The following is a 19,724-nucleotide window of genomic DNA, read 5'->3' on the forward strand; positions in this document are numbered from 1 at the left end:
ACGTTGGGGGGCTTCTCCTCGAGGGATGACATCGAGGACGCTACCGTCGCGCAAGCACCTTTGTCCTTCCTCTTTCTCTGGCCAACGGGTGTCGCTTCGCTTCACAAACTGGTTTTCTTGGTGATATCACATTATCGCTAAGCGTTTCATTCATTAATCTTACTGCGTTAACAAAGGACGATTCTAGTTTCGTCCGTTACATTGACGAATCTGACAGCCAACCGGTCCCTTGGATCTGCACTGTCAACCTCGAGTCACATCGCGGGTTCCTGCAGACGATCGAGGTTGGGAAAGAAGGCTACGCCGAGATTATCGCTAAGCGGATCCGAAGCAACGACTCGTCGAGATGAGGTTGTCGTGGGCTAGGCAGGCCGTCCTTTCTGGCCTGGTGGCCATTGTGGCGGCCGACGTCTTGCCGCCCGATGACATACCTCTCATGTGCGTCACCATCTGCGGTCCAATCGTCGAGCTGACCTCGAAATGCGACGTTCATGGGCAGCGGCTCTTGAAGCGAACAACACCGTGGGTTCCAAAGCTGGCCGTGGAACCCCTGGAGGAGGAGCCCGTATTGGTTGAGCCACGGCAAGATGGCGACGGGATGGAGAAGAGGAGCTTTTCCATCATCAGGGCTGCACCGACTTCGTTCCCCTTTGAGCTCACAGCGACGGCGCCTCTTGAAGAAGCCCAGCCAAGCACAAGCTCCATGTGGAGCGTCGAAACGGCAGCCGACCAAGTTGCTACACTATCGACCCGAACGTCGACCACGACCTCATTTTCGTCCTCGTCAATATCTACTACAACCGTGTCTCTACCCACAAGATCAGTGCTCCATGAGACGGTTGCAACGACAAGTAGCGCTGGGTGGAGCGACGGCGAGCAAACAGGACAGCTATACTCGCACAAGGACCCTGAGCAGGAGTGCGTGTGTAACAATAAGAGCTTCGACGTGGCCAAGATTGCGGCGCTGTGCCATGACTGCATCGTCGTGGATGGGCACAAGCAAAACAGTGAGTGTTATTTGAGTTGCTAATATGGACAAGGGGCTAACATGAATTCTAGACATGGACATGATCATGAAGGCTTGCAACTTTACCGAGCTCTCTTACACCATCGACGATGACAGCGCTGCGGATAACATCCGCGTTGAGGCAACGAGGCCGACTGCTATGGCCTCTACCGAAGCTCCTAGTACAAATACAGGAGTTGGTGTTGAACCTGCTGTCCAGTGTCAAGTTATGATCGTGGGTCTCCTCTTGAGTTTGGCTTTGGTGGTTTGAGTTTGTAAAAAGACATGATTGAGAGACATCCACATGTGGTACATAACTATTTTATATGTTGTATAGCGTTTTGCGCATTGACTTATACTTTCCCTTATCCGGTAGATATTTCATTTTGGTAGTAAACTATCAGGCATTCTTATTTAAAGACTTTTCTTCTCAAAGCTGAGCTTTTTGAGGAAAAGTGCTGACTGAAACAAACTGAACATATATACTTTCACACACGCGCCTAAACTCCAACGTCAGAACGTGTAACTGTAATTGACAAGAAACTTCAGTCTAATTAAAAATAGATCAACTATAACAGCTACAAAAGACACGTGCTCTTGTCAATCCACCCAGAGGGGAGACAAAAAGGGAGTACATTGGTTGGGGTTCAGGGTAGGTCAATTGCAGAACACCACCAACCCTCTCAACCAAGACTCTTGCTTTCCTTTTACAATACATACTCACATTCGATAATGCAGCCTGACCCAACGCAATTCAAATTCTTTTCAATTCTGGAATGGCGGAGTTTGCGAGGCGAAGTCAAAGTCCGTCCGCCTAGGCTATCTCCTCATGCAGGGTTCGGCGGAGCTGCGCCTTTAAGTCCGAAAATCCAGGGTCAGACGCTTTTTTCGCTCTCTGGCTGACGCCAGCCATCAGCGCCTCAGACAATGATTGGCGAATGCGATGGGTGCTGACGGGGACGACGATGACGATCTAAGATTATTGATAAAGAAAAGGAATGATATATATTTGTTGGCTTGGGCTTCTTGAAGAAAAGAATCATCTCATCAATCACCCATTGTCAACAGTTTGCTTTCAATCGTCCCCTATTGAACTCCCATCATCACTTTACAAGCACTTACACCACCGCCACCATGCATGTCATCCTTACTGGCGCAACTGGCCTTGTTGGCTCTGGAGTCCTCGACGCCATGTTGAAAACCAAGGACATCACCAAAATCTCCATCCTCAGCCGTCGTCCCGTGCCAATGGCCACAGACTCCAAAGACCCACGCGTCAATGTCATCATTCACAACGACTTTGCCACATACAAGCCTGAGGTCCTGCGCGAACTAGCTGGCGCTCGTGGTTGCGTCTGGGCACTGGGTATCAGCCAGAACAAGGTCACCAAGGAAGACTACGTTCGCATCACAAAGGACTACGCGCTTGAGGCCGCAAAGGCTTTTTCGACGCTGGCAGACGAGGGGGAGGAACCCTTCCGGTTCGTGTACGTGTCTGGCGAGGGAGCAACACAATCCCCAGGTAGATTCTCGCCCATTTTCGCGCGGGTCAAGGGAGAGACAGAGACGGCGCTCGGGGAGATGTCGACCAAGATCTCGACACTGCAGGCAGACTCTGTTCGACCGGCATTTGTGGATGCGGCTGCGCATGAAGCCATTCAGAAGTACATCCCCGACCCTGGCGCCATGTACAGAGGCATGATCACCGTCCTTGGACCTCCCATGAGAGCTTTTTACAAGAGCGGTCACTCCCCCACACCAATCCTCGGAGATTTCCTGACGAAAATGGCCATGGGCAAGGTTGACGGCCAAATCGAGGGTCCTGGAGCGTTCCGACTAGGGGGTTCCTGGATTGTGGAGAACGTCGGCTTCAGGCGCGTGATGGGTCTGTGAGCGAGTCCACGGGACGAGGGGAATGAGGAGAATCGGTTGAGAAAAGGCGGTGTTCAGCGACTGGAACGAGAAATGGCCGATATATAATAAGGGTCCGGAAGGCCAAGGGCCGTGTCGAGAAGGGCCGAGTTGACGAGGATGTGTCTCGGGCGTTTGTGGGTTATAGAGATAGCCGTCTGGCAGCGTGTAACAATAGTCTGCTCTTGGAGTCTTAATATTAATGAATCTCTTGAAAAATAAGGCTATCTGAAATTGCGGTAGTAGTTAGAGCCAAAGGATGGCGTTTTGACTTCAGTTCCTATGAGAGAAGAGTTGTAAGTTGGTCCACACTAGGATAACCTCAAGCAAGGGAAGAGATGATCTTCGGAAAGATCTTCAGGGTCTACGGATACGAGCGCGAAACTCGGAATCTGCCCTAGGACCTTAAACACGGCACAGGTGTTTGAAACCCACACAATCAACCTCGTGTGACCGGGGACCCTGAAGACGGAATTTTATGGGAGAGTGATCGGCGCCTTTGCGGGGTTATGAAGACCCTTGGAGTGAAGTGTGTGTATTGGAGAACGCATAGCCATTGCCATGAGAAGGAGAATCGTGAGTTGAAGGTGCTGTAGAAGTGTAATTGGAGGATGATGGTGATGGATACATGTTGGGGTTCACGGCTTGATTTGCATGGCAAGATCACGTGCTGTCATTAAGGTAACCAAGCGTTTTGCTCCTCCCACTGTTCTCTCCAATCCACCAACACCAACATCCATACCTTCACTCCGTTTTTGGTTAATAATGCATTTCACCGTCGAATCGCCATGTATCTCCTCGCCTCTGATTGGTCGCTTAGGGATATGCCAAGGGCGGCGGCACGTTGAGCATCTCCTGAAACTACCCCTCGACTGAACGATCCATTGCCATTTCCGAAACATCAGCTCGGAGATTTCGAAGCTTGTTTTTAGAAAGTTTTGTGTCAGTATGAAGCCGTAGAATTGCCCGGGAGCATTCCGAAGAAGTCTCCATGGACAAGTGCCTATGGTAGAGCTCGTATTGGTGTCGACAGGACGAAGGGTCGCTCTCAGGCATGGTAACTTGAGGCAACAACAGTAGCAACCGATTCTATGTCTCTCTTCGATAGCTCAACATGTTGGAATTTGTAGCGGGACACGGGATGATCAGACAAGCCTAGGCCACGGAAAAGAGGGAAGTCAAGGTGAGCCGTGAGCTTCGTATTGATCGAGGATGGCTTGGCTTCTATAAGACCAGCTTCTGACCACGTCGACATAACCTCACCGATCTAACTAACCATTTACATCAGCAACAGGAACTCTTTTCTTTCTTCCTTTCTTACTCTCCTTTGTGGAAGCCTTCGGCAGATTCACTCTTTCTCTGCTGAGACCTTGCCTGCAACCATGGCTAGGCACGGCTCTCCTAAGGGGCTTCCCTGGGCTAAGCTGGTCGCCTTACACTCCTTTCTGGTGGCCCAAGCCCTTGCTGATTACGTCACTGTTGAAGTGGCAGTTACGAGATATCACGATCTTGGAGATTGTATCGCCAAGTGTTCCACTGGTTTTCCCCAACCTACGGCTCATGCCAACGTTGGAAACGACTCCCATGGCGGCTCTGGTCAGCAGCAATATCATGATGCCCATGGAGATTACAAGTCCCAAGAGCCCAATGGAAAACAAGGAGACCACGGAGGTCAGGATCATGGCGACGAAATTGAAGAACACGAGTTCAGTGGTGGCAATGGAAACCATCAAGGCCACAGCAAACAGAAGAGTCAGGGCACACACGACAGTCAAGGTCATTACGTCCAGGAAGACTACCACGACAAGAATGTCACGACTATTCACGGCCACAACTACGTGATCCTTGACGTGCCCACTTGCAACGATGTTGGAGCCACCTCGACCATCCATCCCGCCTGCGACTCTTGTTACGGAACCGTCTTTCGCTACCAGCCCACCAACGTCCCTTATGCCACAGTTACAAAAACCGAGGGAACAGGCCATCACGCAACCGTCTCAATCCAACACCCCAAGCCTGATTGCCACAAATGTGAGGGTACTGTCTATATCTGCGAGCCTACGGCGGTCCCATACGACCAAGCTATCACGGTCTCACTTGATGGAGCTAGACCCAATGATCCTTGCATAACACTTCCTCCATCTGTACCGGGTGAACCCTGTACGATTCTTGTTGGCCCATCTGATCAAATCGATGGACATGATACAATTACTCTGCCTGGAAGCGGACCTGACAGCCAAACCCGAACCATCATTCCCATAGGCGCCGATGGACAGCCGCTTCCTGGTTCTTCACCCATTGTCGTTGTTGGAGGGGCTCCTGGTGACCTAGCTGGCACAGGCAGCTCTGGCGGGTCTCAGAATACCGTGTATCTAGATGGTGCAAAGCCAGGAGACCCTACGATAACTCTGCCCCCTTCCATGCCTGGCGGGCCCGAGACGGTTCTTGTTGGCCCTGCCGGTCTACTTGACCACCTCAACACGATCACAGAACCTGGCGCTGGGCCTAATGCTCCCACTCGTACCATTCTCCCTACTGGTCCCGATGGCAAGCCGATCCCGGGCTCTTCACCCGTTGTTGTCATTGGAGGGAATGGCGCCGATTCGAATGCTTCTGGCGACTCTAACCAATCTCCAACTACTATCTTCCTGGATGGAGCAAAGCCGGGAGATCCTAGCGTGACTCTTCCGCCCTCCATCCCAGGCGGACCTTTGACAGTTCTTGTTGGACCATATAGCATTATTGACGGTCTCAACTCTGCTAGTAACTCCGATGCTTCGGGTGGACTTCCTGCCGTCACCATTTCTCTTGATGGAGCCAAACCTGGTGACCCCAGCATTACCCTTCCACCTTCGGTTCCAGGACAACCATCCACGGTTATCGTTGGTCAAACTGTTCAGGTCGATGGCTTCGGAAGGGTCGAGAATTTCGATCCTACGTCTTCTGTGCCTCCTGTCACTATTACCCTTAGTGGAGCCAAGCCAGGCGATCCCAGCACAACCCTTCCGCCCTCTGTTCCAGGCGAACCATCTACAGTTTTTGTTGGGCCGTCTGACCAGATTGATGGCATCGCAAACGTCAATAACGTGGATGCCACATCTACTGTGTCTACCGTCACTGTCACCCTGGGTGGAGCTAAGCCGGGCGACCCCAGCATCACTCTGCCGCCCTCCGTCCCTGGAGAACCCTCTACTGTGGTCGTTGGCCCATCTGATATCATCAATGGCCTTGATACAGCCAAGGGCACCGGTGATCGCAGCACAACACAAGGCTCTGTGGTTACAGTTTCGCTCAACGGAGCTAAGCCAGGCGATCCTAGCACAACTCTCCAGCCCTCAGTCCCTGGCGATCCCACTACAGTGATTGTTGGTCCGCCAGATGCTCTTACGCCGTCTCAAGGCTCTCTGGTCACTGTTTCTCTCAATGGAGCCAAGCCTGGTGATCCCAGTATTACTCTTCCTCCTTCCAGGCCTGGTGATCCTACCACTGTTGTGGTTGGCCCAACTGACGACGTACTTGTTGGCGTTGAGGCAATCAACAACTCGGAAGCAGGAGGGGAGACCGGCAGCCCTCAGGTTACCGTTTCTCTTGATGGCGCCAAACCTGGTGACCCAAACACCACACTCTCGCCATCTAACTCTGGCGACCCTCAAACGGTTGTTGTCGGTCCATCTGAGGATCTCAAGAACCTTGCAACAAACACTGCCTCTGGAGCTGGTATTGGTGATGCAACTCAAACTGCCGCCCCGTCTAACACTGACGGAGAGCCAATCAACGTCCCCCCATTCGTTGCGGCTGGAAGCAGTTCTGGTAGCGAGAGCGTGCCTACGGTCACTGTCTCCTTGGCTGGGGCGAAGCCTGGCGACCCGAGGGTCACTCTTTCACCCTCCGTCCAGGGCCAGCCTTTTACAGTCATTGTCGGCCAACCTGGAACCTCGAGCCCTCTCAGCACCAGCACTGCCCCTGATGCTGGTGTTGGTGCATCGACCCGAACCGTCTTTCCAACTGACGCCAACGGGAACCCAATCCCTAGTGCTTCTCCATTTGTTCTGGTTGAAGGGGGTTCTAGGAGCACCGAGGTGCCTGCGATCACCGTGACTCTAGATGGAGCGAAGCCTGATGACCCTCGTGTTACTCTTCCTCCTTCTTTCCCTGGCGGCCCTTCAACGATCATTGTTGGAACATCTACCCAGTTGGACGGCCTGAGCACGAGCACCGTGCCTGGTGCTGGCCCTGATGCTCCTACCCGTACTATCGTTCCCACTGGATCGGATGGAAAGCCGCTGTCGAACGCCTCTCCATTCGTGCTCATTGGAGATACCACTACCTCTCTGCCTACCACCTCCCTGCCCGACCCCAAAACCACATCGACTCAATCGACCCCTGGTGATTCTTCTACGGCCGGTCAAGGCCCATCTGACTCTTCGGGAGAACCCCAGAGCTCAATTTCTCCTGCAGCCACGGAACAAACCCCGGCTCGCACTACCGCGCCGACAGAGACTGGTAGAAGGCCATTCGAAGATGAATTTCTTGTCGCAGTAGCAGGAAGACCTGATTCTACTGTTCCAACATCTCTCCCAGACGCATCCCAGACCGCCACCCGTGGAATAGGTGACTCGAACTCTAGTCAGAAGGGTGACGGTTCCGACAACGGCAATGGAGATGCTACTACTCAGGATGGAAACACCGAGCCTGCAACGACTGCCGACCCAGCTACTTCTGGAGAAAGCGAAACTGGAGGAAGTGGAACTCTTGGTCCTGCTAGCAGCACCGACCTTCCCGAGTCAAGCGAAACCACTGGCCTTTCTGGAAGTGAACGCGAGACTCAAGGTGCCGATTCGACAACGAGCGACACAGGTGCAGAAAGCTCCCCGACGACCGAGACGGCTGGTCCCAGTGCGTCTTCAGAGAATGAACACACCAACACCCAAGAAACCGAAGCACCCTCTCAGACAACGGAAGACGCCCTGACCGACAGTAGCAATGCTGGAGGAAGCTCCCCGGAAACTGGACTGGTTCGAGCCCAAGGATCCTTGATACCTGAGGATACGACGCAGGCTCCTTCCACATCGGAGAGCGCACCAGCTGAAAGCAGTGGTGCTACGAACTTCCCAACGACTGACGCGACTGGTGCCGAAGAAACTACAGGGACAGGTGCAGATGACAATGAAACTAGCCAAAGTCCTTCTGAGGCGACGACAGACACTCTGCCCGAAAGCAACGATGCTGCAGGAAGTTCATTGACAACTGGAGCGCCTGAGACCACAGAATCATCTGGGGCTGAAGAGAGCAGTGCCGACACAAGTGAAAGCCCCTCTCAATCTGATGATGCTGGTCCAACCGAAAGCTCTGGTAGCTTGGGAAGCTCGCCAATAACGGCCCAGGTGGTTGAGCTTGCAGGATTCCCGGAAGAAGAGAATACTGCTACCGGGGGAAGCGAGGAGCCTTCTGGAACGACGAACAGTGCTGGTACCACTGAGAGCAACGGAACTGTTGGAAGCTCACCTGCAACTGAGACGACTGCAGTCGAGGGATCATCGACCACCGAGGACGTTGGTGAGACCGAGAGCACCGAACAGCCTTCCCAAACGACGGAGAGTTCTGATTCACCCAACAATTCTGACCCATCAACGAGTTCTGGTGCAACCGAGAGCTCTGATGCTACAACGGACCCTTCCGCTGACGCAACGGAGGCTTCTGGAGCAACAAGCAGTTCTGAACCGACGGAGAGCTCTGCAGCCTCAACAGGTCCCGAACAAACAACAACCTCTGATGCGACGTCTACTGACGCAACAAGCTCTGAGGCGACCGAGAGTTCTGACTCTACGATGGGCTCTGATTCTGCCGCAACGGAAACGTCCGAGGCGACAGAAAGTGCTGATGCGACGACGAGTTCTGGTACAACAATGAGTCCCGATGCGTCTGAGAGCTCCGACGCAACGAAGAGTAACAACACAGAAGACACGCCAGCTACAGAATTGGCTCAACTCCAGGGGACCCCGGGGGCTGTAGAAGATGACGAGGAGACGACCACTGATGAGGCTTCTGATACTCTAAGCGCAACCTCAGGGGCTGGTACAACTGACACGGGCGGAGACATGCCTACCAGCGGTACCAGTAGCGCTGAGACGACTGACAGCACTGGCGAACCTGGAACCTCTGCCACCACTGAAGCTACTTCTGGAAGCTCTGCCATGACCTCAGAAGGTGTTACATCAGATCCGGCTTCTGAAGTCTCCGAAGACCCTACCTCAGCCGCCGAAACCTCTGATGACGCTACCTCAGCCCCGGCCTCTGAGAACTCTGAAGATGCCATATCAACAGGTCCAGCTTCCGAAGGCTCTGGCTCAGCTGCTGAAACCTCTGGTGACACCACCTCAGCTCCAACCTCTCAAGCTTCTGAAGACACTACTTCAGCCGCTGAGACTTCTGGCCCAGTTACCTCTGGCTCAGCTTCTGGAACTTCTGAGGATGCTACATCAACCGCTGAAGCCTCTGGAAGCTCTGACCCAGCCACCGAAACCTCTGACGATACTACATCGGCTACAGCTTCTGAGAGTGCCACATCAGCTGCTGAGACCTCTGGAGATGTCACGTCGTCTCCAGCTTCTGAAAATTCTGATGGTGTCGTCTCAGTCGCTGGATTCCCCGAGGATACTACCTCAGCACCGGCTTCTGAAAGCTCATCAGCTGCTGAAGTTTCTGAAAGCGCTGAAGCTGACAGCCCGGCTTCAACTTCTAAAGATTTTACCTCAGCCCCATCTTCCGAAGCCTCTGAAGGTGCAACCTCTACAGCTGAAGCCTCCGACGATGCTACATCAGCCCCGGCTTCTGAAACTTCTGGAAGTGCCAGCTCTGCTGCTGAAACCTCCAGAGATAATACCTCAGATTCTCAAGATAGCACCTCAGCTCCAGCTTCTGAGAACTCCACCCCAACTGCTGAGACTTCTGGAGATGCTACCTCAGCTGCTGAAACGTCTCGGGATGCCACGTCAGCTACAACTTCTGAGGCCTCTGAGAGCGGTAGCTCTGCTTCTGAAAGCTCCGGAGAAGCCACCTCAACCGATTCAACCTCTAAAGGCACAACATCAGTTGCTGAAACTTCCTCGGATGCTACCTCGGCTCCACCTTCTGAGAGCTCTTCCTCAGATGCTGAAACCTCCGAAGGCTCCACCGCTGTTGAGAGTGCTACCTCAGGGGCCGGTATGACAAACACAAGCGGGGACGAGACGAGCGCAACCAAGGAGGCCGACTCAACTGACAAGACTGACTCATCTGAGGCCCCGACTACAACTGACTCTGCCGAAAGCAGTGCAACACCCACTGGTGGCGATGACAAGGTGAATGTGCAGGGCATCAATGAAGAATCTGATACTACTACCGAAGCCGTCTCTGAGACTGGAACCGGATCTGAGAGTGCCACTACTGGAGCTGAACAAACCAACACAAGCGGAGACGAGCCTTCTAGTGCTTCTGAAGATGCTCGTCAGACTGACAGCACCAGCGCACCTGAGGTTTCGCCGATATCGGATGGACCCTCGGACACCATGTCCACGGAGGACGGCATGTCTTCAACAGCGGGGCTTGATCCGGATGAGACCAGCTCTGGTGATAGTGGCTCGTCTACTGGAAACCTAGATGACTCTACAACGACGACTAGTGAAGGGGATCCTACGAAGGAGACTGAGTCCGCACCAGTGACGGCGTCTGAGACAGAGACTGGAAAGGGAGAATCTACTATGGAGGCTGGATCTTCACCAAACGCTGAATCTACACAAGAGACTGGTCAAGGAGGGACTGGATCTACACTTCAAACAGAATCTGCCCAAGAAACCGACACAGAAGCCGCAACATCCGCGCAAGAGACAGAATCTCCGCAAGAGACGGGTCAAGGAGAAACTGACCCTGAAGAGAACGGTGGTAGCGGCAGTGGAGAGGATGGCAACGGAACCGGCGACAGCAAAGATCCAGCTGACGAGGACGGATCTGTGTCTGGATCTGGCTCAGATGGCTCGGGCTCTGGAAACTCAGATCCTGAAGATGGCGGAGCCGAGAGCGGCGGTTCAGGTGATGGAGATTCGGGCGACGGTGACTCTGGATCTGGCTCCGGCAATTCCGGGAGTGGATCTGGCTCCGGAGATTCTGACTCGGGCTCAGGTTCGGGGATAACGGAGCCAGCGGCGGCGGCAGCGGCTCTGGTGGTTCAGGAGAAGACGGCTCTGGTTCCGGAAGTTCAAACCCAGGAGGCAGTGGTAGCGGCTCGGGCTCTGGTGATACCGGATCTGGCTCAGGTTCAGGAACAGGCGGCTCTGGATCTGGTTCGGGAGACAGGGAATTAGGCGGAAGCGGCTCTGGCAGTTCAGGGTCAGGCTCCGGCAACTCTGGCTCTGGATCAGGCGCTGGCTCAGGGGGCTCTGATTCCGGTTCTGGGTCGGGCAGCGGAAGCGGAGGCAGCCCTAGCGGCTCTGGCTCTGGCTCTGGATCAGGTTCTGGATCAGGCAGCGGCAGCAGCCCGGGTGATTCCGGCTCTGGTTCCAGCGGCTCAGGTTCTGGTACTGGTGGCTCTGGATCAGGTTCAAGCGGCTCGGGTAGCGGGAGTGGAAGCAGCCCCAATGACTCCGGCTCTGGTTCAGGCGGCTCTGGATCTGGATCAGGCTCAGGAGATAGGGAATTGAGCGGCAGTGGTTCCGGCAATGGTGGATCAGGATCTGGCGGCTCCGGGTCAGGCGCTGGCGGTTCGGGCAGTGGAAGTGACTCTGGATCAGGGTCAGGCAGTGGAACCGGCAACGGCTCTGGTTCTGGCAGCGGTAACTCAGGCAGCGGCAGCGGCAGCGGCTCAGGCAATTCTGGTTCGGGCTCTGGCTCAGGAAACTCTGGTTCAGGCAGCGGGAACGGCTCAGGCTCTGGCGGCTCAGGTAGCGGAAGTGGAAGCAGCCCTAACGCTTCTGGCTCTGGCTCTGGATCAGGATCTGGTGGCTCAGGCAGTGGAAGTGGCAACGGCTCTGGTTCTGGCTCAGGGAACGGAGGAGGAAGCGGAAGTGGTTCTGGTACTGGTGGCTCGGGTTCCGGAAGTGGTAACGGATCATCAGGATCAGGATCAGGATCAGGATCAGGATCAGGAGGCTTAGGCAATGGTGGAAGCGGCTCTGGCACTGGCGGTTCTGGCTCTGGATCTTCAGGATCGGGATCAGGCAGTGGTGGAAGTGGTTCTGGCTCTGGAGGTTCGGGCTCTGGATCAGGCGGAAGCGGAAGCGGCTCTGGAGGCTCTGGTTCAGGGGGTTCAGGGGCTGGAAGTTCTGGCTCAGGATCATCTGGGTCTGGATCTGGCAGTGGAAGCGGAAGTGGCTCAGGATCCTCTGGATCAGGTTCTGGCTCTGGTGGTTCAGGAGCTGGAAGCTCTGGCTCAGGGTCAGGCTCTGGTGCCTCGGGCAGTGGAAGTGGAAGCAGCACTGGCGGCTCAGGCTCTAGCGGTTCAGGGAGCGGAGGCGGTTCAGGTTCTGGCTCTGGTGGTGGTTCTGGCTCGGGCTTAGGATCAAGTGGAGGAAGCGGAAGTGGTTCTGGCGCAGGCTCAGGCTCTGGCGGCTCTGGCTCGGGATCCTCTGGCTCTGGATCAGGTGGTGGAAGTGGAAGCGGCTCAGGAAGATCAGGATCAGGATCAGGATCGGGATCGGGCTCCAGCGGTTCAGGAAGCGGAGGCGGAAGTGGCTTGGGCTCGGTCTCCGGTTCAGGATCGAGCGGTGGAAGCGGGAGTGGCTCAAGCGGCTCAGGGTCAGGATCAAGTGGAGGAAGCGGAAGCGGTTCTAGTGGCTCCGGCTCCGTCTCCGGATCTGGCTCGGGCGTTTCGGGCAGTGGGGGTGGAAGTGGTTCTGGCTCCGGATCTTCCGGCTCTGGTTCAGGGAGCGGAGGCGGAAGCGGTTCGGGCACTGGTGGGTCCGGCTCAGGATCGAGCGGTGGAAGCGGGAGCGGCTCCAGTGGCTCTGGCTCAGGCTCTGGCAGTGGAACTGGAGGCGGTTCTGGATCGGGTTCAGGCACAAAGTCTGGCTCTGGCTCTGGCTCGGGCACTGGGACAAAGGGCGGATCTGGCAGTGGAAGCGGCAGCGGAAGTGGTTCAGGTCGCTTTGGCTTCCCCTTCTTTGCTTAAAAGACGAGGACTGGGATGGAAGAAGGGCATCCTATGGAGGGGAGAAAAGCAGCGGCAATGTTGGCAACTTGATTGTGCACTTATAGTTTCTTATATCCCTAATAATCTTAATTCTTTACATCAACACACTAGCGACCAATCTTGACTTGATCAAGTGCGAGAGGACTTAGCTGGTATGATCAGCTGGTATTGACACTTGACCTTCTCCAAGTACATGTTATATCAGTCAGGTCGTGATAAGGGGCGGTTGTATCTTGACCCTCGCTTCTAGACATGATATTTCTCCGTGCCGCCATGCTTGGATGGCATATGAGGCGTCTGTGTGATGATAGTGTGCTGGCAACTCCAGGTGACTACCCTGATAGGGAGTTGACTGGCCCTCCTTCACATACCCTACTATACTTTCCGAGTTAGGTATATGCTTCACTGCTCGTCTGTGTCTACTTATAAGTTCCTTGAGAGAGCAGACGAAGACTACTCATCAGCTTGTTGCTCTCTTTCTTTACTATCTTGAATCGAAGGCATTTATCCAACTGTTCAAGACTGCCCTGGAAAGCCAATGATTCCTGAAAGCTACCAACCACCTCAAGCATCATTAACTATATGTTGAACCCCCCTCGGCCGTCATGATCTCGTTCCGGGCCCAACTGGTCAACGCGCACAAGCTCACTTGCGCAAAGTGCAGCTCGTCAACCAAATCGGACGAAGAGTGTGGACGCTGCGGCGCCGTCGGCATTTCTTGCTCTGCCAAGGGGTGTACCCCAGAGCGTGAGGAAGGGAAAGATTTGTTGGAGATGCAATACCCAAAACTAGGTGAGCAACTTTGTGTTGCCGTTTGAACTTGCTTGGTTGATGGACACTCGATAGGTATCACCCCCAACCTTTAATACGAAACATCGATGTCGTCGTTTCAAGGATCGCCGTACCATGTCCCGTCTATAAACTGTTTTCCTTGGTCGCACTGCCGGCTCAAAATTGCCCCGGATTATGTCCAGGGAAGAAACCTGTCTCATCTATCGACTATCTCTAAGCTTAAACTTGAACGTTTCCCGCTATCACCCCTGCAGCACCATGCAGCCATCCCCGTGTGGGCCGAAACAAGCCACCGACGCAAGGATGCATCTTCCGGCCCTGGTATGGCATGTTTTTGAGGGCATCCCAACTGCCGACTTGGGCGGTACGGTCACGACACGTGGAATGCGAGGGGTTTGTTCAGCTTGGAGATAGCGTTGCCAAGCAGGGATCGTCGCTCGAAAGAGGATGCTGATCTTGATGATCGGCCGGGTGGTCGGGTGATGAAACTACGACCTTCCGGTTTAAAACGGGGGATGCTTGCAGGGGAAGGTTGAAAGAGGAAGCTTGGACGGGAGAGCTGAAAAAGATTGACAGGGAACTGGACGTGACTCTGTGACGCCGGTGGAGATTGAGGATCATGGCTTCATGCTGAAGAAGAGGAATGATAGTGCTTGATCATCTTTACTGGCTGGGGACGAGACACAAATGACGGCAACGGAGAGGCAACCCGTGTTGATCAATACGAAACAAGCGGGCGGGATTTCTTGTGATGCTGCGTGGAACATGGAATGATGATGATGATCGTTTTGTGAGTTGGAAAGAGGGCAAGATCAGTCGAGGAAGCGAGTATAAAAGGCCATCCATTGCCCAGCAGTTGTAAGTGCGTGAAGAGTAGTCCATCACCAAGTCTCACACCACCAACGCTTTACTCTACACATTCACACATCACATCATGCGCTTCACATCCCTTCTGCCTCTTCTCCTCCCCTCAGCTCTAGCGGCCTCCAACGAGCCCTGCTACGGTCCCAACGGTATCGCCGGCGTATGCATCACCGACGCGGCATGCACCTCGGCCGGCGGAACCTCCATCTCGGGAGCCTGCCCCGCCGACGCCGCCAACATCAAGTGCTGCTCCAAGCCAAACTGCGCAAACGGGGCGTCGGGGAACTGCCGCTGGACGTCCGACTGCGCCGGCAGCTCCGTGACAAACCAGTGTCCCGGCCCCGGGCAGATGCGGTGCTGCTCCGCTGGCGGGTCCGGGTTCGGTGGGTACCCGGCGCCGAATATCCCGGCTGTCGGGGCTTGTAAGCAGGTTGCTGTCGACGGTGCTAAAAAGGTCGTTGCTGCTTTTCCTGGGCGTGTGAGGGAGATTGGGTGTAAGAGAGACTGCTCTTGTCCTGGATCCTCTGATCATTGCTGTGGACTGGCGACTGACTTCATGTGTGCCGATGGCGGTGGTGTAAGTTGATCACTTATATCTTCACACTGATGCGAGAGTTAACATGTGAATAGTCTGCTACCCTCTCCGGCAAGGAAATCGCCGAGTGGTGCATGAGGAACCGCGCCGCTCTGAACCTCAAGTACGTCATCTGGGGACAAAAGATTTGGACCACGTCTGTCGACGGGACGAACAAGAACTGGGAGAGCTGGCGCACCATGGAGGACCGCGGCGACCTGACTCAGAACCATTGGTAAGTTGACATTCTTACATTAGTACTAAAGTCTAACCTATCATGCAGGGACCATGTCCATGTTTCGTACAATGGTTGAGTTTGAGTGTGAGTGGGTGAGTGAGTGATGCTGAAGCGAGGAGTTGGTGGTTGCTGGTAGTGAAGCGGGCGTTGCTGAGCGACAAGGTCACCGAGTTAGAGCGAGTTATTGAAGTAAGTTAACCTCGTTGTATATCCCAAGGGCAGATCAAGGCAAATCTGGCCTTTGGGCATGCAATGAGGTTAAATTGCTTCAATAACTCACTATAACCCAGTCCCCTTCTCGCTCGTCTAGTTAAAATGAACTATCGCCGCGAGAATACAAACATGTCCTTGATCAAAACTGCCAACGTCGCCGCCAGGTTGTTGGCTCCATTGTATACTGGTATCTCATTACTTCCACTTTTCCAAAACGCCGTCACCCAAGAATAGCTGCCTGCCAGATAGCTCAACTCCCACCTCGAGCCCATGTAAATGCTCATGCTTTTCCATCTAAACGCCAAATATGCATGCTCCTTTTTGAAACCGACCTACTATCTCCAAACCATGCCATGCTACTCCCCAAATGCCTCGCTCACCACTTCTCCTTCGTCAGGCGTCACCGCCAATTCGAGCAATTCGTGTGCCGCCTCGGCTGTTTCTGCATCAATCCCGGCTTCCAAAACCAAATCCTCTTCTGCAAATGTGAGCCGTCCAAGCGCGAGAAGATACCGCTGGCTTCCGCCACAAGCTGCCGAGAGCTTTGGGCCGAAGTCAGCAATATTGGCCGTCTCAGGACCCGTCACAAGAGAGTGAATCAGGAGAACACTTTGCGAGATAATCCGATAGATGTTTGTTGAAGTAAGTTCATCCTCGCTGGACCTGCATTTTTGGGAGGTCTGCGGCAAAATGGTGGGCGGAATTGGCTGGTCGTACAGCTCGTCAATGCTGGTACTGAGGCAAGTAACCAGCCGAGGAAGTGCGAGATTGTGAGACGCAAGCTGAATAGCGCCGAAAGGATATCGGGCAAAAGACCGAAGCGTCCTCAGGGCCGCCAAGCGAACGATATGCTTCTGAGCCCGGTTTGTGACTGACTGCGGATAGTCATTAAGCTTGGCCGAGACAAAGTTGATCATGGCATAAGCCACATGTGGAGGGTCTTGATCATCCGTGATAGGCCCAATCGAGCCGGGAAGGGAAGACACAGCAAGCAGTTCCAGCATTCCCAGCATATCAGCCAACTTTTGCCTGGGCCCCATCAGGAGAGAGATGGGATCGAGGGACATGCACTGCCAGAAGAGCGCCGCCTTGGACTGGCTTGGATCTTCCGGGTCCGTGGCGGTGGAACAAGCGAGCGACGTGGTGTAGAGCAGAGATAGAACGTCTACTATGTTGATATGCTCCTCCATGGCGAGATATTGTTCCTTCTTGAGCAGCTCTTGCTCTGGAAATCGGCTACGCCACGTTGCTAGGTTGCAAATTGTCGCGTGGACTGGGGGAGCAAGGTTCGGTATAACGTGGGGAGCCACCTCGGTAGCGTGAAGCGAGAAAGTGAATGATATGAGAGCAATCAAATACTTGATAGGCTCCCACAGCTGCTCCTCGATACAACGGTTCCAAATCCCCACCATTAGGTTTGCAAAGTCTACCAATTGTTGCATGGGGCGTAGTGGATTTCCCATCAGAGGGATCTTCTGGAAGATGATGGCTGAAAAGGACGTGTCTGGATCTGAGGCAAAGGAGAACCGGGACAAGATGTCGAAGGTTGGCGGCTGGTTGTGTAGAGTGCTATGATCTAGCACAAGTTGTAAGAACTGGAGACGAATTAGCTGAATTCCAACCAAAGGAGCAAAGGTCATACCTCAAAAGGAAGAGCTGGCGGCGCCGCAACCACAATTGGCGCCTGCTGTACAGGGGGCTCGGGCTTGCTAGTGCTGCTGTCAAAACTGTCTGTATGAGTCTCCAGCGCCATGACTGGGCTGTCAACTGCCGGTCGTTTCCTTTTGCCTTTGCTGGGCGTTCGTTCGCCCACATGGGAGGCCACAGAGCCAGGGTTTCTGCTTCTTCCCTGTCCTTTGCTGGGGCTCAAGACAATGTCCATCTCGTCAAATCCATCCGCCATCTTCCATGACTTGGACGCCTTTCGGGGGGTTGTTACGCCCGATCCAACCTTCGCAGGGACATCTTTTTGACGAGCTCGGCTGCTAACCTCTCTCATGTCTTGTTGAATGAATTGCAGCTCCGTATTGGCACTTTGCTGGGCGGCAACAGCTGCCTCGGCAATCCGTTCTTTTTCTGCCAACTGCTCCGAGTTGAGCCTTTTCAACCGAGCCATCTCTGCATCGTGCTGCTGCTTCGCCTTGACAGAATTGGATCGTATGATGGACACCTCGCCGCGGGCAGCATGGAGCTCGGTCTCAAGTGCCCGCACTCGCAGTTGAAGCGCTGACAGGATATCGCCATGTTGGCTCTGGGATGCCTGAGAAGGCCCAAGGCGGCTCTGAGGAAGAGGAGGTCTGGCAAACTGGCTGTGTTGAGGTGGAGGCAAGTTGGAACTCTGGGTTTGGAACTGGTCCGACGTGTATAGAGGCTGTCTGGGCGGTCCTGCACTTGGGTGGCGTGGGGGAGCCTGCCCTGCTGGGCGTCGTGTCGCAGGATCAATTGCCGGGTTCCATCGAGGGTTGGGGGGCGGAATCGACCGTCGAGACTCGGAGTTGAGCTGGTTCTGTGACGAGTGAATCTGCTGTTGTCGGGCGCTGTCGATGACAGGCCTTCCGATGGGAACGCCTGCATCATTGGTGACTTCAGTCGTATCTAGATCATCGTCCTCAACCCAAATGACTTCTGGAGATCCGTTTCCCTGGCGTTGCGTCGGTGGTTTTGAGGCTGCATGAGCCTGCGTGAGCTGAATAGCATTGTCCTCGAGCTCTTGCAGGGCGTTATCGGGGAGGTCGTCGAGGCCGTCATCTGAGAATTCGTCCAGGTCCATGATTCATGGCGTTTGGGAGGGAAGGGGCCAGCTCCATTGAGCGATACACTGAAGCTGTAGACCCGGTGCCTGGAGCGAATGGTCCTGTCGCGACATCTGGTGACAGGGTTGAAAACATCTGAAGACGCGACGCGAGATCACGTGGGCAATAAAGAAGCTCAATTGCTGTTTGTGGCTGGTAAGCTGGCGGTCATCAGCCACGTTCCTGAGGAACATCGTGGCGCAGTTTTGTGTGAGTGGAGCTCGCACACTCCTGGAGCATGTGAAGAGCCAGCTGCGTCACTGATGTTGTCAAGCTTGATTTTGGACAACGTTGATGCACCTTGATCTGGGAGCAAAACGTGCTTTTCGAGAAGACAACCTCAGGTCACGGGGTGTTCTCCCGGAAAGAGGCCTCTCACCTCCAGCTCCGAGTTGAAACATGAACGAGAGCGAGAGCGAGAGCCGGAGAGATGACTTGTGGGGATCATGCTCCTGGTGCCGGATGCTGCGGGCTGGTAAATTACCAGTCAAGCTTGGCGCTTCTCCAATGCCACGAAGTCCAATGCAATCGACACGCGACGTCACCGACAAGAAACCACGTTAGGGTTTAGGTCCTTACTCAGCGGTCGGCGGAGAAGGGGAACAAGACCCCATCGGCCTTTCGGAGAGGAGCCAAAATCAGCAGCTCGGGACCGGGTTGATTGTGGATGTTGAAGTCGAGTTACCGATCACACGGGATATGCTCAAAATCCTGACGGCAATAGCTTCAACTCCGTTAATCAGCCATTACAAGCCCTTTCATCCTTTTCCGTCTTTAAGTGGCGGATCTGACAACAGATCTCTCTTTGATGGTCTGGCCCTATGAGAACAGCTTGTTTGGGCGGCTCCGTGTTCCACAGTTAATCAGCCCCTGCATCTAGGGCTTGTTCACCGTCTTGTACTCGATAGCAGCCACGGTATTCAAACGAGATCCGTTATAATGGCATTGTGATCTACGTAGCAATGGATCATGCAAATACGCGTAGGGATAGTATGCCTGGGCTCAGGAAGTGGCTCAAGCTCGGGAACGAGGAGATACCTGGCCGGCTTTGATGTAAAACCCGACCGATGTGTCCGGCGCAACTTGGCGCCCCAGAACTCCGCTGGAACCACCGGGACACGTCAAGCCACAGCCGCGGGGGATGGAACAGTACTCCGCTGGCTGGGAGTGGA

At 54.3% G+C, this 19,724-nt stretch overlaps 5 protein-coding genes across 5 annotated transcripts; 4 read left to right on the forward strand and 1 right to left on the reverse strand.

The window, feature by feature from the left end:
* Positions 1-346: 346 nt before the first annotated feature.
* MRS44_009194 (uncharacterized protein) lies at positions 347-1,277 on the forward strand (the record flags this gene model as incomplete). Its single annotated transcript, XM_046279513.2, has 2 exons — positions 347-1,007; positions 1,060-1,277. 2 exons carry the CDS (start codon positions 347-349, stop codon positions 1,275-1,277), a joined length of 879 nt encoding a protein of 292 aa, XP_046132662.2.
* Positions 1,278-2,140: 863 nt separating this feature from the next.
* MRS44_009195 (uncharacterized protein) lies at positions 2,141-2,899 on the forward strand (the record flags this gene model as incomplete). Its single annotated transcript, XM_046283683.2, has 1 exon — positions 2,141-2,899. The coding sequence occupies one exon, from the start codon at positions 2,141-2,143 to the stop codon at positions 2,897-2,899; it is 759 nt and encodes a 252-aa protein (XP_046132663.1).
* Positions 2,900-4,299: 1,400 nt separating this feature from the next.
* MRS44_009196 (uncharacterized protein) lies at positions 4,300-13,058 on the forward strand (the record flags this gene model as incomplete). Its single annotated transcript, XM_065621202.1, has 2 exons — positions 4,300-11,074; positions 11,125-13,058. 2 exons carry the CDS (start codon positions 4,300-4,302, stop codon positions 13,056-13,058), a joined length of 8,709 nt encoding a protein of 2,902 aa, XP_065477274.1.
* A 1,747-nt stretch (positions 13,059-14,805) lies between these two features.
* Positions 14,806-15,623, forward strand: MRS44_009197 (uncharacterized protein; the record flags this gene model as incomplete). Its single annotated transcript, XM_046269821.2, has 3 exons — positions 14,806-15,312; positions 15,366-15,544; positions 15,593-15,623. The coding sequence occupies 3 exons, from the start codon at positions 14,806-14,808 to the stop codon at positions 15,621-15,623; spliced, it is 717 nt and encodes a 238-aa protein (XP_046132664.1).
* Positions 15,624-16,116: 493 nt separating this feature from the next.
* MRS44_009198 (uncharacterized protein) lies at positions 16,117-18,530 on the reverse strand (the record flags this gene model as incomplete). Its single annotated transcript, XM_046281248.1, has 2 exons — positions 16,117-17,355; positions 17,403-18,530. 2 exons carry the CDS (start codon positions 18,528-18,530, stop codon positions 16,117-16,119), a joined length of 2,367 nt encoding a protein of 788 aa, XP_046132665.1.
* Between the last annotated feature and the right edge of the window lie 1,194 nt (positions 18,531-19,724).

This window comes from Fusarium solani (genome assembly GCF_023522795.1).
Source record: "Fusarium solani strain SB1 chromosome Unknown bctg00000005, whole genome shotgun sequence".
Classification (NCBI taxonomy): domain Eukaryota; kingdom Fungi; phylum Ascomycota; class Sordariomycetes; order Hypocreales; family Nectriaceae; genus Fusarium; species Fusarium solani.